At 39.9% G+C, this 17,989-nt stretch overlaps 1 protein-coding gene across 2 annotated transcripts in view; it reads left to right on the top strand.

Annotated features, from left to right (window-relative positions):
- The first annotated feature begins 5,580 nt into the window (after nt 1-5,580).
- The window catches only part of sema4ab (sema domain, immunoglobulin domain (Ig), transmembrane domain (TM) and short cytoplasmic domain, (semaphorin) 4Ab), a 32,430-nt gene continuing 20,021 nt past the window's right edge, over nt 5,581-17,989 (top strand). For both annotated transcript variants that reach the window (XM_080442806.1, XM_080442805.1), the window contains exons 1-2: nt 5,581-5,697; nt 16,748-16,988. In XM_080442806.1, coding sequence (XP_080298932.1) covers nt 16,889-16,988 — 100 coding nt within the window. In that variant the 5' untranslated portion in view covers nt 5,581-5,697; nt 16,748-16,888. The remainder of the gene's footprint in view (nt 5,698-16,747; nt 16,989-17,989) is intronic.

The raw sequence follows: 17,989 nt of genomic DNA, 5'->3' as shown, positions 1-17,989 counted from the left end.
GATTGGCTAGCGAGACGCATGATGAAATTAATAATAATGTAAAAAATGTAAGCACGTCACTTCGCAGGACGTGCTGTGATTGGCTACCGAGATGCATGATGAAATTAATAACTCATAAATAGCACCACTCACTTCACACTGGGTGTGATTTTTTTATTCTAACATTCAGGTGGAAACTTCCTAAACTGGAATATAATTGTTCCTCTGTTCTTAGGAGGATGAATGGCATAGAGCGAACTGGGCCCATTTCCTGAAAATGCATACTATTTCATCTTAAATATACATTTTGATGACACTTATATTGAGGATACTATTCAAACAGGCTACTATTCAAACATACAGCTATCATTGTTCTGTGAAAATCCATAAACACGACAAGGGTGCTCACTCAGACATTGAGGATACACAAAAGTTTGACATTTTCAACAGAATTGTACTTTTTAATTACAAACTATTGGCAGCATTAAATAATTTAACATAATGCTCCAGCTCCACACAGATCCATACATACAGTATACATTTGCACAGGGCCCAGTTCTCCTGAGCCAGTTCAGTTGCATCCATATGAGCACATGGCTGCCCTGTCCTCCAGCGCCCTCTGTAGGCAGACACAGCTAAAGTCAGCCAATAATAATAATAATAATAATAATAATAATAATAATAATAATAATAATAATAATAATAATAATAATAATAATAAGTGTAATGGTTATGTTAAGATGTATTTGTCCTGCTTCTATGTGCAGTGAAATGTTGGTATGACATACAAAATGATAAAATGATAAATGATAAAAAAAATAACTATATATAATAAAACAAGTAATACGAGTTAAAAACTTAACCAATAAGTAATAAAGTGTAAACTGTGTCAGTGTGTTGTGTAACGTGTGTACAATTGTGAATAAACTTAGGCCTATAGGTGTGCAAAACTGTGTCAACAACAGAAATATGCCCCAAAAGACAACAGATTTTACTCTAATTTATTCAGTATTTTTACATAATGTATAATGAAACTATATGCCAGTAATTTGATGTTAGTCATGGTGGGGTGGGGGGGGATATAATGGATCATTTCCCTGCATCGTGTGCTCACAGCCATTTCGAGGTCGTTGCTAAGCCTCTCTAAATCTTCTTTTCCCACATTAGCCTGCCATCTTACCCAGCCAGTCCTTAGGGAGAGTGACCATCAGTCTAGTCCTATACTGTAAGCTATACAGCTCTGCTCTGCTCGTCATAACAGAACAGGTGGATTTAATGCATTTAATAATTGCTCAACACAGTGTCCAAATGCACGTGGAAGAAGTCCAGTAAAGGAGTGAAGATGAAAAACCGAGACGCAACTAGAGGATCCACAGAGTTCAAGCCTTTAAGCTGGAGGCCAGAAATGACCGTGTAAACAAGAGCAAAATCCCTTTGCTGCGTCGTGTGCGTCTATAGCCTACGTAAGAACCGGGATTCGAACTCGGGCCTCCCCTCGTGGGAGTACAAGCATCTTATCGTGCAACAAGTGGTTTGTGTGTCAATGGGGAGATCCAGAATGCAGCAGTGGGACCTTCTAAAGTCAAGTGAGTACAACTTGGACTGGACAACAACATAGAATAATGTATACAATATGGACCATACCAGGCCTGTAATTTAATCAGTTTAGGGACAATTTGGGGTGAATTCTTGACAATGGCCAAATGCCAAGGCAGCAAGGCCATCAAATAAAACAATGATTTTTACATACACAGAAATTATAAATGTAACTTAAGGGTTAAGGATGATTTTCTTTTTAATACATAGTATGAGCACATACAAATAGCTGATTATTTCACAAAATAGGCCAAAGTATGGGGGCACTGTGGCTATGAAATTCATGGTACATTACATGCTATCTCCTTTTTTCACACATTTTTACACATGCACACAAACCTGTCTGCACAAACCTCAAGGTACGGTAGTCTGTGTTGTTTTTCCACAGTGCCATACTAGTGCTTACGAAAAAACTAACAAACATTACATTTCAGACAATTCCACTTTCTGTGCAGAGGAGAAAAAAAGGTTAAATCAGCTGGGATAGTGCCACGCTGCCCTCACTGGGGCATATACATATAGCCTACAGTATATAGTATCTTTCATGTCAAGGATCCTCAAATCAATATATATTTGGCCACATACCCCCATTATTTTGTAGCCAGGGATGTTAAAATGTTGCCACATTTTTCAAACTTTTCCAAGATCTTTTGACAATAGCAGATCTACAAGGCGTCGCATCGCTTTGTGAGCACGTTTTGTCTTGTGAACACATGTTTTTTTCTTGTGACCGCTAGGCTTACAGTTTGCATTGTGGTGGTATATTACTACTTTTACTTAAAGCGATATTTCACTTCAAACACTACTGGGTTCATTTGCACATCTACTTTGGCTTTTGTGTGCATCCCAGACAGTTTTTAAGTTGCTTGATTCAATATTTAGATGTTTGATAAACATTTTACAGACACGCCCCTGCTTGGTGGTAATGGATTGGGCACCCTTAATTGTTTTGTTACTTGTTTCTTTTACTTGATATCTAATGCCCACATTATGTGACATCCATGGCACTTACAGTTATATCTGTTACGTGATAATTATGCCTATCTATCTATCTATATACTAAACGAGCACCGGCCTACTCAGTATTGATGCAAATTAAGGAATGATTTCTGGAGCACGGCAGCAAGTATAAACGGATATGATGCCATCTCCCCGCTTCTGTTTCGTCTTTACAATCGTGCAGATTTGTCCTGATATAAATCACAATAATCGCAGCATATATAGCTTGCTGCTTATCAGAAATGGAAATTCGAAAATAAAATATAAAGATATTTTTACGAACAGGTGACAGCTTCCGTTCTTGGCTTTCGGGATGTGTAGTTCCAGACTCAATATAGCATTCTGAGATTGTGGAATAGTTGTCTGGCTACGCGAGACTACCAGCAACAAGGACGTTCAGCGTTTTTATTGGTTTCATTAAAAAGCCAGAGACTTCAGATTAGGTTTACAGTCAAAACAACAACAAAAAAGAACTAAACATAATAACCAATCTAAACTTTAACTTAATCAAATCAAAAGAAACCAAAAGACAAATCACTAGCATGTAACACCTAATCAAACACAGGAGAAAATAAGGTCAATGAAAAGACTACCCACCCCTACGAAACACAATATTAAATCAAAGTCTCCTAACATTCCAAAGAGTTCTACAGGTTGGCTGGCAGTCTTGCTGGAAGTGGAGAGAGGAGAGCCCACAGGAGCTGGGGAAACCCAGCCTTTTAAAGTTCCCTATCCAAAGGTTGGAACCAACCAGCTCACTGCTTCATCCCGCAAAATAACTCTCTCACTACGTGATACGTGAACTACAGATGAGCAGACAGACACGCATGCAGTGATTTTGCGTTATTTTTTTCTTTTTTTTCTCTCTCTATTTTTTTTTATGCCACGATTTTGTAACCCTTTTTCACCCGGTGCCAATTATCAAACTGATCCTGGTCGCTACACTCCCCCCGTCAGCCTAGGGAGCCCAGGGCCGAGCTCATGCCTCCTTCAATGCACGAGAGCCAACTGACCTTCTTGTCACCTGACAGGGGGGAGTTTCCCCGGTTGGACGTAGCGCGTGGAAGGAACACGTTATTCCAACCAGTTCCTTTCCCCTCCATCAGGCACCCTGGCTGTCATGGGGCAGGCGGTATAGCGACCAGGATTACTACATGTTTTTGTGAGGGTATTAACTACCCTAGGAGACAAGGGGAAAACATGCAAACTCCACACAGAGTAGGCCTTTTCGCAAACCCCACCTAGGGTATGGGCGCTGATGACGCGCAGGAGAAGACTCACCCCCAGCGCCCACAGTGTCCCCGGCGGGAATCGAAAACCAGGACCTTCTAGCTGTGAGGCGACAGCGATTTTGCGTATTTAAAGTAGGATTTATGATCTATCTGTTTAGGCCAGGGGTTACTTTTTTTTAAAAGCTTGACCCCATTTTATGGGGGAAATATTGTGGCAACCCACACTTCACTTATATGCACAGCAGCCATATTGGGCCAGGGCCTCTTCCTTACTTCCTTCACAGGTCTTACCGCTTTGATTGATTGATTGATTGAATACTTTAATACCAGTTTGCAAATAGAAGGTGATTATACAACGGTGCTAAAAGGATAACACATGGGGTTGGCGAAAGGGCCTCTCTGTGTGGAGTTTGCATTTTCTCCCCGTGTCTCCTAGGGTAGGTACCCTCACAAAAACATGCAGTAATCCTGGTCTCTATACTGCCTCCCCCTGGTCAGCTAGGGCGCCTGATGGAGGGGAAAGGAACTGGTTGGAATAACGTGTTCCTTCCACACGCTACGTCTAACCAGGGAACCTCCCCCTGTCGGGTGATAAGAAGCGGCTTGCTAGCTCTTATGCATTGAAGGAGGCATGAGCTCGGCTCTATGCTCTCCCTAGGCTGGCAGAGGGAGTGTAGCGCCCAGGATTACATATGCAATTGGCACTGGGTGAAAAAACTGGGTTACAAAAATCGTGGGATAAAAATGTTAAATAAAGAAAAATAAAAGGATAACACAAAAAGCCCTGAGGGCTTATTTCCATAGTGGTCCTGTATATTCAATGCATATACTAAATCCGGCTCTGTTCCATTTATTGTATACAGTGGTTCTCAAACCTTTTTAATTTCCAGGACCCCATAACTCTGAGAGTGTACAAATGGAACCAAATGGACCCGTAAACAACCTCAAGCAACCATCGATCCATGACCCCACTTTGAGACACACTGTAGTTGCAGAGCAAAAATAATCAGTATCAGTAATGTATCAGTGAATATTCTACCATCAGTGGTGGAAAAAGTACCCACATTTCTTACTTAAGTAAAAGTAGCAATACTGCATTGTAGAAATACAAGTGAAAGTCAGAAATTCTAAATTTACTTGAGTAAAAGTACAAAAGTATTGGTAACAAAATATACTTAAAATATCAAAAGTATAAAGTACTCATGATAATAAACAAAATCTACAAAGTAACTAACTAGTAACTCAAGTTTTCAAATAATTGGAGTGGAGAAGTAAAGGTACTGAAAACGTAAAAATACCTCAAAATTGTACATAAGTAGGCTACAGTACTTGAGTAAATGTTCTTTGTTACACCACTGTCTACCACAACTAAATTCTAACACAGAGCTACATAAACATAACAGTAGTCTAGTAATCCAACTAGCAGAAAAGTAGATGACCCAGTGGATTCGTGGGTTTTATGCGTATATACGTACGTGCGTGTTTCCATGACTTGCTGTAGATGGCGCCGTTAGGAAAAAAGTGTCATAGATAGAGGGTCGCTGCCTGGCTGCTGCTCCTCTGTCTGAGCGAGTTTGAGTCTGCGTGCGTGTGCGTGCGTGCGTGTGTGTGTGTGCGTGTGTCCATGCGTGTGTGTGTGTGTCCATGCGTGTGTGTGTGTGTGTGTGTGTGTGTGTGTGTGTGTGTGGGAGGAGGGGAGGAGCAGGAGAGAGAGAGAGAGAGAGAGAGAGAGAGAGAGCAAAGTCCTGTGGTTTTAAGAAAACATTATGGACGATGTTCTCCTGCTGAAAACACACACATTGTAACCAGGACAGAAAAGAGGAAGAACACAAAAGAAGTAAGAAGAACGCGCTGCCTGGATATACTATGCACCAGCAAGAAGAACAGATCTGTAAGACCACACTGCACTGCTGTTTATTCTGTTTAAACAGACCATTATAGTAGGTCTATGTTTGTAGGCTATCTGTTATCAACAGCCAGTGGTGGAAAGTAACAAGTACATTTACTCAAGTACTGTACTTAGCTAAGTAGGCTACAATTGTTTTGAGGTATCTTTACTTACTTTTTACTGGAGTGTTCTCTACAAGCTCACAACTTGAGCTTGTCGATTTTATTTTATTTTATTTTATTTTATACACTTGTGAAATGGGACATTGTGTATGATGAGTACTTTTACTCGTGGTACTTTAAGTACATTTTGATGCCAATACTTTTGTACTTTTACTCAAGTACATTTTGAATACCCGGACTTGTACCTGCAGTGTTTCTACATCGAATACAGTATTATTGATACTTACTTATACTTAAGTAAACCATATTATGAGTACTTTTCCCACCACAGCTGCTGTTATCAACAGCACAGCATCATGCTCCCTCCCTGTTTATTCTACATTCAAAAGAAGCGCGCACTGTATCATTCAGTGCTGCTTTTAGTTTTAAAGCTCTTTTTACAGCTATACTACAGGTCGTGCCACGGTGTCGCTTGCCGACAACAAGAGCTGATCTTACAGTTGAGGCTGAGGCTGAATTGAGGACAGCAGCACGTGTTCTCTCCGCATGCTGTGTGTGATCAGACTGCTGCACTCTGCAGTTTAGACTCCAGTGTGTTGGGCAAGTTAAACAGGGCTGGAAGAAGTAGGGTACATTATGGCATTGGTTCTCAAAGTGGGGTCCGGGGACCCCCAGGGGTACTTGAGGGGGTTCCAGGGGGTCCCCAGCTAAGTGATGGATAGGAACCAAATGGACCCTTATGGGTCTGTAACTCTGAGATTGTACAAATGGAACCAAATGGACCCTAAGGGGTCCATTTGGTTCCATTTGTACTCTCTCAGAGTTAAATTAACATTGATTTTAATATATAAATTGGGGTCCCAGGGATAGAAATGCCATTAAATGGGGGTCCGTAGCCTAATGCATGTCAAACTGGGGGTCCTTGATACGATTGATTTTTACGGCTAGAGCCGTCAAAATCTTCTCTTATGGGGGTCCCTGGCTTATCTTTTCAAATGGGGGTCCGTGGGCTAATAAGTGTCAATTTGGGGGTCCTTGACGTGAAAAAGTTTGAGAACCACTGCATTATGGAGTGTTGATTTAAAGGCAGTGGTGGGGCACTGGTAAAAATACTTTTTTTTTACTTGAATAAAAGTATCAATACTGGGATGCAGAAATACTCTGTTACAAGTGAAAGTCCATTTACTTGAGTAAGTGCAAAAGTATTGGTTTCAAAATGTGGGCCTACTTAAAGTACCAAAAGTAGAAAGCACTCATTACGCAGAATGTCCCATTTCACAAGTTTTCAAATGTATAAAAAGTCTTTTGAAAATGTGACGCATTGTGAGCTTGTAGATCTGCTATTTTAAAGTCTCTATAGGGCTGAAGTAGTTAATGTATGTTTTGTAATAATATGTAAAATCTACAAAGTAACTAGTAACTGAAGTTGTCCAATAATTGTAGTGGAGTAAAACTATATTTACCTCTGATAGAGTAGAAGTGAAAGTATTGCAAATAGGAGATACTCCAGTAAAGAAAAAATACCTCCAAATTGTACTTAAGCACAGCACTTGAGAACATGTACTTAGTTAGTTTACATCACTGGTGTTGGGCAAGTTAAACAGGGCTGGTAGAAGTAGGGTACATTATGGCTTATTGACTTAAAGGTGCTGTAAGTTATATGTTAATAATTGTTAAACAGCTCTATTAGTGTATATTCTGACAGTAATGCTAGAGTGTTTGATCAGTAACAGGGGTCTCCCTGAGTCCCCATCGCTCCCAGCTCTTTAGGTAAGAAGAAAATACATTTTCAAGAATGAATTTGTATTGTCATATCACAGGTTTACAGGTGTAGGCCTACATCAGAGGGTGTTTTTGTGCAAGTCATCATCTGTTGTTTTCTGGAAAGAAAAGGGGGGCAGAGAGGAAGAGCAAAGGAGAAAAACTGAAAAGAAACATGTAACAGAAAATTCTAATATTTCAGTATAAACATAAACAGCAGATGAGGTACTGTATATACTAGCCTGTCACAATTATTACATAATCGTGTAATGGCAATCATTTGAGATAAACGCAATTATATTTTGCATAATCGTCATCATCGTTTCCATGTTGAAACATTTTCACACATTTTGAAATATAAACAAAAGCAGAAATAGCAGATCTACAAGCTTATAACACGTCACTTTGTGACACGTTGTAAGCTTGTTTTTTTACATGTTTCAAATGATTATATATGTAAATAATTTCTTATTATTGAAGTTATTTGTCATATCTGCTCTGTGCCATTTTTTATTTAGAAATAAAAATTGTAATAATATGTTCCAATGGTCAATGTCAGACACACAATTCAATCGTCGTTAATCGCAATTATTTGAGTGACAATTAATCGTCAACTTAAATATGTAATCGTGACTGCCCTAGTATATACATGCTTTTAGACATCAGGTGCAAAGAAGTGGCAACACATGATGGGTTGGTCCACATAGCAGCAAGTTTTCTGTTTGGGCTACCAAGTTAATTCAATCAAGGAGAGAGAAATCATAAAGGAGGCACGATAAACAAGTGAAAATTATGAAAAATAGGAACTGGAAGTCAAAAGTAGGCGACTCATTATGCCAGGGCAGGATTATGCAGAACGGTCAATTTCACAATCATATTATTGGATTGTGATTACTATCCATCCATCTTCAACCGCTTAATCCGGAATCCGGAATCGGGTTGCAGGGGTAACAGTTTCGACAGAGATTTCCCTATCCAGAGCAACATTAGTGTTGTGATTTCTGTTGACCAACATATGGTCCCTAAAAGTCTCCATCTATAAGGGTGGTGGTGAGTGAAGGTTTCTGTTGAGTCGCACACGCGGAGAACCAGACGACACCAGGCAGTATCACACGAAAAGCTCTGAAGTTTAATACACACATAGAGAACAGTATTTACAGTGGACACATTACGTCACCAGAATATATGGAACAAGGACAAGAACGGAATGGATAGGAATAGAACATGCATCTCGTGTCATTGTGCACAGACGTCAGTCTCTCTGATAAAGTAGTTGATGGTCATCGTATCACGGATATCAATATGCTTACGTAGATGCACATGTGTGTGTACTGGGTCAAGCAGATGAAGGTCATAAATCATGACAATTAGCAAATAGCAACTTCCTCCAGGGGGATCCCGAGGCGTTCCCAGGCCACTAGTAATGCATTAATGTGTTCAAGTTCATCACCTGCAATATTGCAGCTGGTAAAAGTGGGGATGATTTTAATGTCTTTATTTGCTGCTGGCTTAATCTATAGCCTAATACATAATCATTTACTGTATCTTTGTATTACTAATATAAATCCTAACTAGTAACTAGTAACTATAGTAACTATAGTAACTATAGTAAATAGTAACTAAAGCTGTCAAATAATTGTTTTGGAGTAAAAAGTACAATAGTTGCCTCTGAGATGCAGTGCAGTAGAAGTATAAAGTATCGAAAAATGTGCCTCAAAATTGCACTTTACTAAATGTACTTAAATACTTTCCGCCACTTCTTTCAAAATGTAATATTGCATATTACTAGTTACTGTTCTTTTAAAGTAATGCAATACTGTCTACAGAGTAATGTGTTGTTTTAGACGCTTTTTACACACCCATTCAGCAGAAAAAACACGGTAACACTTGATATGCGTACATGTCTATGATGCGTTATAAACATACTTGTAATGCATTATAATTGGCTTATAACACCGTATAATTATAGCTATAATCACTCACAAATACTCATAATGCTTTATAACTATAGTTATAAAGTATAAGCTCTTACTCATTCACTGCCACAATTATTGCTGGCCGCGTTTGCCCACTGCCAGAGATTTTTCATCAAAAAAAAAAAGTACTCAGGAGCCGAGATACAGAATTTTTAAGTTTTAAGTTAACAAGGAAGTGGATGGGAGTCTAGATCTTTAAACAATCATATCTCCTTGGTCTTTGGGTCAAATTTGAAACAAAAACTAAAAAAAAAACTAAAAAAAAAGTTTTTTTTGGGGAAAAAATTAAAATTACGTTTTTTACGTCAGTGGCAGGATTGGTAAACGGGAAAAATTACGTTTTTTACGTGAGTGGCAGGGAATGAGTTAAGAGAGCTTATAACTCTAAGTATACAGTGTTATAAGCATATTACAATGCATTTACACGTGACCTCAAAGTCATTACAAAATGCTTTATAATGTGTTATGATTATTGTTATAAATCATTAGGAGTTTTGTGTGCTTACAACTACAATTATACAGTTATAAGCAAATTATAACGCATTATACGTATGTTTATAACGCATTATAGACATGGGATGCATAGCAAGTGTTACCGGTGGAGCCAGAACGGCGTGTATGCCATTCCCAAGCTACCGGTAGTCATCCTCAAAACCCGGATCCCGGGGAGCACTTGTTTTGCTTCCCAATGATAACCTATTCTTAAAGGGATAGTTCACCCGAAAAAAATCTATTTTTTTTAAAATGTATTTTAAGGCCTCGCTGTCGGCGCGCCTGCCTTGTTTGTGATTTAAAAAGCCATGTTGCAAAACCATGCGCAGGGCGTTGCGCGCATCAACTTTGTGTAAGAATGACGCCAGAAATTGTGCGTGTTATAGCGTTACATAGTAACTGTAAATGTATTACTGATATCCTATTAGTAACGTGCCATGCTACTTTGTCACCGCTAAAAGTAATATACTACTTTAATGCGGTAACCGACAGTATCAGGTTCAGGAATTTAAACAAATAAATGGTGCACGCATGTTGACCTAAACATTTGACATTTGGAATGAAGAACTTGGCAAGGACTGCGTGTACATCTGCTTAACTAGCATGTTACTGTTTGTAACAGAGTTCATGAATGTTTGTTATCCTGAGGAAAAACAGGGGAGAGAGAGAGAGGGAGAGGGAGAGAGAGAGATAAACAGCTGCTCGGTTCCTCTCCACACAGTAAAATCCAACGTGTTAATTTAACTCTGAAAGTGTACAAATGGTCCATTTGCTTCCATTTGTACACTCTCAGAGTTACAAAGGTAGAAATTTAGCACTGAGGATATCAACGCAAACTGAGCTGTATGCATGGCGTGTGAACAATGGAGAAGAACAGAGAAGATTTGCAATGTTCTTGAAACCAAAACCCACTATGACCATTCATTGGACTCTGGCCTTAGGACAATAAATGTGCTGTCAATGTGTGGTAGTTTGAAAATATGTCCCCATATTAATGTTCAATAACCTCTGACTGTGCTAACGTGATTCATATGGGCAAAGAGTGAGGCAGCTGGTATACTTTTTTTCCCTCTTCTTTTTGGTCCAAAGAGGCAGTTGAAACTGTGGTTTCAACATTCAGTTCAACTTTGTCAAACCACTACAAACATTTCACTTTAGGGCTGGCCGATATGTACAAAAGTCATATGACAATATTTATTTTTTTACCAAATACCTCAATGTAGATATTGTGACGGTATTTTTTATAATAAAAAATAAACAAGGTAGTTTAAATTGCAGATCTAGCTCACAATGTGTCACACTAAAATGGGATGTGAGCTTGTAGACCGACAATTTTAGCTATTTCAAAACAATCTTGAACATTTTTAAAACCATGGGGGAAAAAAAAACAACAACAACACTTATGCCATATCCGGATATTATGACGCGCAAAATCCAGTAACATCGATACACTGTATTTACCCTGCCCTGTTTCACTTGAGGTCACACAGAGCAGCACAGACGTGACTGCAGTCAGATAGTACAAACCAAACAGTTCAGACGTGGTGCAACAGTCCGATGGGATTTGGCAGTGATTTCTTAAGGCGCAAGCAGAAAGCATCAGCTTGCGTGGCGTTGGCGGGGGTTGTTGCGCTGACAACGCATCTGATCAGCGTGTTCAGGTTTCAGTAGCCAGCATTGGCCCGGGTTTTTTGCGTGGGTGAAATAGGCTCTTTCTCTCCCTCCTCCTATCCCCCTCCTACTCCCCCCCCCCCCCCCCCTCCTCTCTCTCTATCTTTCAGGGCTTGCTCAGCAGTCTAATGGTAGCCGGGTGGGAAACTGTTCAGAAATCTGGTGGTCTGGCTCTTGATAATGCGGTATGAGCTTGCCGGGCCGTGGCTGTAGTATAGAGGAGATGGTTAAAATCTTGAATAATTGACGAAGAATTTAAACAAATTTGGTGGCCCCCCTGACTCCCTGGCACAAAATATGTTCAGATGGGGGGTCCGCAGTCAAATACGTATCAATTTGGGGGTCCTTGACATGAAAATGTTTGAGAACTACTGCCGTAGTACAGAAAACGTCCCCTGGATCCACATGTAGGGATCAAAGCGTCAATCTCCAGAGACTGTCTCCGCGGTCTTTTGTCTTGTGCGTGTCTCGTCTTTCCTTCCATCTCTGTCCGTCTAGAGGTGGGGTTACCTTTTGATCCAACACAATGGCTTCTGTAAGGTTTTGATGTAAGCAGACGGCCCCTGGCAGTCCTGTTCTCAAGTTTGTGTCCTCAATGGAGAGCGTTCCGCCACCGCCCGCCCGCAATCTGTCTTGTTTAATTAAACCATATATCGTCGCTGTCGGGTGGAAAGCTTGTATGTCCATATTTCAACTTTTGAATGTTTTTCCGCCACTTAACGCCCTGCTTCGTCGCACGAGAGTGTCGAGTTAAAATAGCGAAAATAGCCGATCTACAAGCTCGCAACATTGTGAGCTTGTAGATCTGCTATTTTCACTATTACTGAAAGAGTAGTAGTTTCCTGAACAGTAACGGTTTTGGAGGTACAAGGTTTCCACCCGACGGCGACAATATACTTTGTTGTACATCAAATAAATACAGTACTGTACCGAGTGCCGCGCTATGAGCTTGTAGATCTGCTATTTTTGGAACTTCGTAAAAATTGAAAATCTTTAAATATATATTTTTTAAAAGGCGAACATTTTAAAACACAAATCTTTGCTTCTGGAAGTTCTGGGGGTCCCTGGCACAACAATTTTCAGCTGGGGGTCCGCGGCCACATACATATCAATTTCGGGGTCCTTGACATGAAAAAGTTTGAGAACCACTGCAGTAGACAGACAGACATCGATCCGCGAGGGGGAAATCCTGCTCATCAAGGCACTGCAGTACAGCAGTTAGGAAACAGGGATACAGAAAAGGAGATACAGCTAGCAGTAAAACGATAATGATAACAAAAGAGTAAACAGGTAGTAACACACAGGGATTATAGGAATAAAGCACCTGAACCAAATGATATTGATGTGCACTGCAGTACTCTTGCTTTGGCCCTCTGCACTTGACTTGGAATGCCTAGAATTAGCTAATTTTATGAGTTATTAACCACTTGAACCCCAGCATTCATATTCTGGAGGAATATTAGCCAAAAATTGCCGATCTACAAGCTCACAACGCATCGCCCACGATGCGTTGTGAGCTTGTAGATCGGCTATTTTTGGCAAAGAGATTTGGTGTCGACGGAAAAAAGCTGTCCAAGTACAGTTGTAACTCGGGTCCAGTTTACTAAGCTTAGTGGGTTTAATTGGTAAACCGTTCCAAATGTAAATATAGTCAAAATAGCCAATCTATAAGCTCACAACACGTTGTGACATGACATGTCTGCTATTTCTGCAAAAAAAAAATTATAGCGGCAATGCTGTATGTCGTGAATCATTTTTCAAACTTTGAAACAGAGCTTGTTTGAGGGCAGGTCCTCTTGTAGAAAACCCCTTGACGCTGTGGTTTGCTGCTGTGAGTCACAATCATCTTCACATGGTCAAATGAACGGAAACGGCATATTGCTGTGTTGTTGGATAGTTGGTCTGTCCTTCTACTTAACAGCAGTAGGGGTGCAACCGTTAATCGATCAGTTTAATATATTATAATCAATAATTTAATAAAATGATTGATTCGTAATCAATCTCTTTCAGGCATGTCATAGGCGAAAAGTTAAAAAAAAAGGAAATACGTGTCACGATGCGTTGTGAGCTTGTAGATCAACAAATTGAACTATTTAATTTGTTAGTTGATTCATGTATAAAACATAAAAAAAGAAGATAAAAGATAAGTAAAAGAAATGAATGTATGTTTGCAACCCTACACAGCTGCACTGAATCAAATGAACATTTATTCGGAATGGCTTCTCATTTCTTCCTTATCTAAGTATATAGTCACTGAGTCATATGCTGGGGATTTCATAGTAATGATGATACATGCGATACATCCCTTCCTCCATTAATCATAAGGTACTAGCAGTAGTGTTAAAGGGGAATAAAAACCCCTATAGGCTTATTTTGTAGCTCAGTTCAGATAAAAAAAACTAATAGCGTCACAATAATTTGAACCACTTTATCCATATTTTATACTTTGGCTTGAAAAATAGAAGATGCATGTACAGAGCATGTATATCTGCTATTATTGCTGCTATCAGCTCGTTACATCTGCTATTTTTGCAGTCTTGATTTAGATTTTTTCTTTTTTACACAAATCTTCTCTTTTTGGGGTCCCTGGCACAACATATTTTCAGGTGGGGGTCCCTGACATGAAACAAGTTTGAGAAGCACTGGTCTAGAGACCCGTGGCTGTAAAAGAGACAGACTCGTCTTTATGACTACCATAAATGAGTGTAATCTAAATTGCCGGTTGTAATCACATGGTTAGTGTGTATACAGCATTTTGAGCCTCCCACTTGAATAGAGTCGCGTGTGGAACAACAGAGGACTGAGGTCGGTTTGGGCAGTGCGGGTCAAATTAGCTATACAGACAACATAGTTATTGAGTAAATGAAGTTAATGTAATAAACCTTTACAGGATTATTCCACCTATTTACTCTTGTCTGTTTCTCTCCAAAAAAGAGAGAGAAAGAGCTGTTCCTTAATAATTTAGTTTCCTGCTTTTGTGTTTTCCCTATATGCATTCAGTCCCTTCTTCCGCTGCTGACTTTTTATGTCAATTATTATTATTATAAATGTTTTAACGATGGAAGCCGGCTCCATCTTGTCTTTAGAAACTAAAGTCATATTATTTTGCACTACCAGTACGGACGCTTAACTCATTAAGAGTAAGACCTGAGACCGATTCTGCAAATGCCTTCTAATTCTAAATCAGTGGTTCTCAATCTTTTTCGTGCCAATGACCCCCATCTGACAACTGTTTTGTGCCAGGGACCCTCAGAAGAGAAGATTTGTGTTTAAACTTTCAAAAATAGCAGATGTACAAGCTCGCAGCGCAGCACGAAGTGACGCGCTGTGAGCTTGTATTTCTGCTATTTTTGAGAACTACTGTTCTAAACTACTGTGCTAAATCCTAGGAGTTTTTGAAAAACGTATGTTGCTATATATATATACTGTTGCTAAAATCTAAAACGACACATGCTTTCCCGGTTTTAATGGGTTAATATCCAGTTACACAGAGAGGAGAGGAGAGGGCTCTGTCTAGACCCATTGCAAGAATTACAACATGCTTTAATTTCACTGGCTAGATGTCAACATTGAAGCAAACCAACGCTGACCAAAAACAATCCTGCAGCTTCACTCCATAGAGTGAAGCTGCCTCCCAAAAAAGAACAGATCTGTAGCAAGCTATCATCGCCTTGTAGTGCAATGTGTTGAAACCATGTGGATTTGTTATTTTTGTCAAGCGAGCAACAGCGTTGCGCAGTGGAGTATAAATTAAGCATAACGTTACGTCACATATAATCATTTGTTTGGAATGTGCAAGGAAACATCTGTGAAATAAACATTTGGAAGATACATGTTAATCATGTGCAAAAATAGAAGCTAGGGTTCAGTATTGCTTGGGTAAAAGCTGAGTGAGTCCCCCCCCATTACAAGCAGGAATTGTAGGTAGAGAAAATGGTGAATTAAAAACCTTATGATTGATTGACCTTTCATTGCGTCATTGGAGTGTTGTCAAAAGTTGAAGCCAGCTCAACGTTTATTTTTTTTTACCCCTTTTTCTCCCCAATTTTAGTTACCATTTTAGTACTGGTTCCTACCGCGGGGTCCGGGGACCACCGGCACGGTCCAAACGGACCCTTATGGGTCCATTTGGTTCCATTTGTACACTCTCTCAGTTAGATAAGCACTGAGGACTTTGAGAACTGTACAAAAGTACAATCCTCAGTGTCGAGTTACCGACCTGCAAGAGCCCATTTGGACCCCTGATGGTCCCAGGGCCTGACATCGAGAACCAGTGGCGTAAGTAAGGAACGCTGCTGGTGCTGGGACCGCCGTGTCTAGATGCTGACGCATGATAAAAGTGTTGCTTAGTCATGGCTTTGGTGTGGTTAAGGTTAGGTAAGGATGTAGGGAGACATTCACTATGCGTAGCCGCTAGCTACACTGTAGACGTGAACCCACTGACCTGAAGTATTTTTTATTGAGATGCATCTTTTTGGTGGTTTATTTTTGATCCCTTTTGCATTTGGGAGTAATTCGTATTAAAGGGGTAGTTCACCCAAAAAACAAGTAATTTTTTGGGTGAAATACTCCTTTAAAATAGGCAGGTTGCAGCCTAGTACAGGACATAAGCCTACTATATTTTGAATAAGCACAATGAACACGTGTAACAAAATTAATTATGAAACGTTCATGTTGTTAATAACAAGTATTGTTGTTGTGAAACATTATGTGACGCAGTATTTAGTAACTCGCGTGAGAACAGAGTATTCGAAGCCTGTAAAAGCATATACCACAAACAAACGTGATTTTCACTTACAGTAGCATCTCTCTCTCTCTCTCTCTCTCTTTCTCTCATATATAACAGAATATCATGTTGTCTTTGTATTCGTTGGCTACTTGCATGCATTTCTTTTCCTTTCCGTCAGGTAATCAGTTTTGCGTTGGCGTGAGGAGTGCTTACAGGAGAGGTTGAATTTCCATGACGTTTTCCAAATGCATTGAGGTAACAATCGTACACGCTTCTCTTCTCTTCCGACTCCCTCCCTCCAGCCCGTGGTGCAGATGAGATGACGTCCAGCTTCGTAAACCAGAGGAAGCAGGTTGCGCCGTGGCGGACGACCTGTCCGACACGTCTCTGATACCGACGCGGTGACACCGGGACCGCCTTGTCTGCTTCCTCTGTGTGCTGTCATGGAGCTCCAAGGTCTGCTGTCCCTCACTGCGGTCCTTCTGGTCGCCCTGCTCAGGCCACGTGTGAGCGCCTTAATCCCTCGAGTCACCTTCCCCATGGGTGAGTGGACCTGCTTACAGTAACACCTGTGAACCAACGGGAAGTGCAGGAGAGAAACGCATTTGAATGTTTCATTAAAGGTGCAATGATATTGTAACATTTCTGCACTGTTATTGCCATATATTACCTGGATATACGTAGCTGCAAGAAATGTTAAATATTTATCTTTAACCCATTTAGACCTGAGGCTATTTCTAAAAACGCCTACTAAATAAAGTTTTCTGAAAAACTTCAAATATTTATTCAAAAATTACACAAAAATGATGTAGCTATATACTGTACATAGCAACAACGACCCCAAAAGGGATACCCATCTTGAAAGGTATAGTTACAAATAGGAGTTCCTGCCCTAAATGGGTTAAAATACATTTAAACTATTAAAATCAAATATAGGCAGTAGGCACACATTTTTATGCCACACATTTAAACTTTCAAAATGTTAGAAACCCGGCGAAAATACAGTAGATCTGCAAGCTCACAATGTGTCGCATTGCACTGTGTTTTGAGCGTGTTTGTATCTGCCATTTTCATTTGCACAACAAAGTATATAGGGCTTACATTTGTACTGTGGTAGTGGCATAAATAGCCTGGATATAACGGCAATAAATGTTGACAATTAATCTTTAAATTCATTTCCTCAATGCAAGTGTAATTTATGCCTGTGGTGGCCTGTTTTAGAAAACAAAGTATATGTCAACTTGTTTTGACTTTCAGTCCACACGTGTTAACAGTGAACTGAAAACACTTTTCTCCAGGGCCGTCATGCCTCAGTACAAACGCACATGTTGTAAACAAAAGCAGTAGATAGAGACAAAGCCAGCTCAGAGGGACGAGAGGTTCCACCTGCTGTCAAGAGAGTGAAACAACAAGACCCAGTTCAGTCTGACAAAAAGAAAAAACAGCCTAAAAGCCAAACAGAAATGCACATTTTAATGTATATGTTCAATGCCAAAAACACAATTAAATTATAACTCGTAATCATTTGTTTGACAATTAATCGT

The sequence above is a fragment of the Gymnoscopelus braueri genome (genome assembly GCF_963280865.1).
Source record: "Gymnoscopelus braueri genome assembly, chromosome: 11".
In the NCBI taxonomy this organism is placed as follows: Eukaryota; Metazoa; Chordata; class Actinopteri; order Myctophiformes; family Myctophidae; genus Gymnoscopelus; species Gymnoscopelus braueri.
This window is presented reverse-complemented; position numbering and strand designations above follow the sequence as displayed.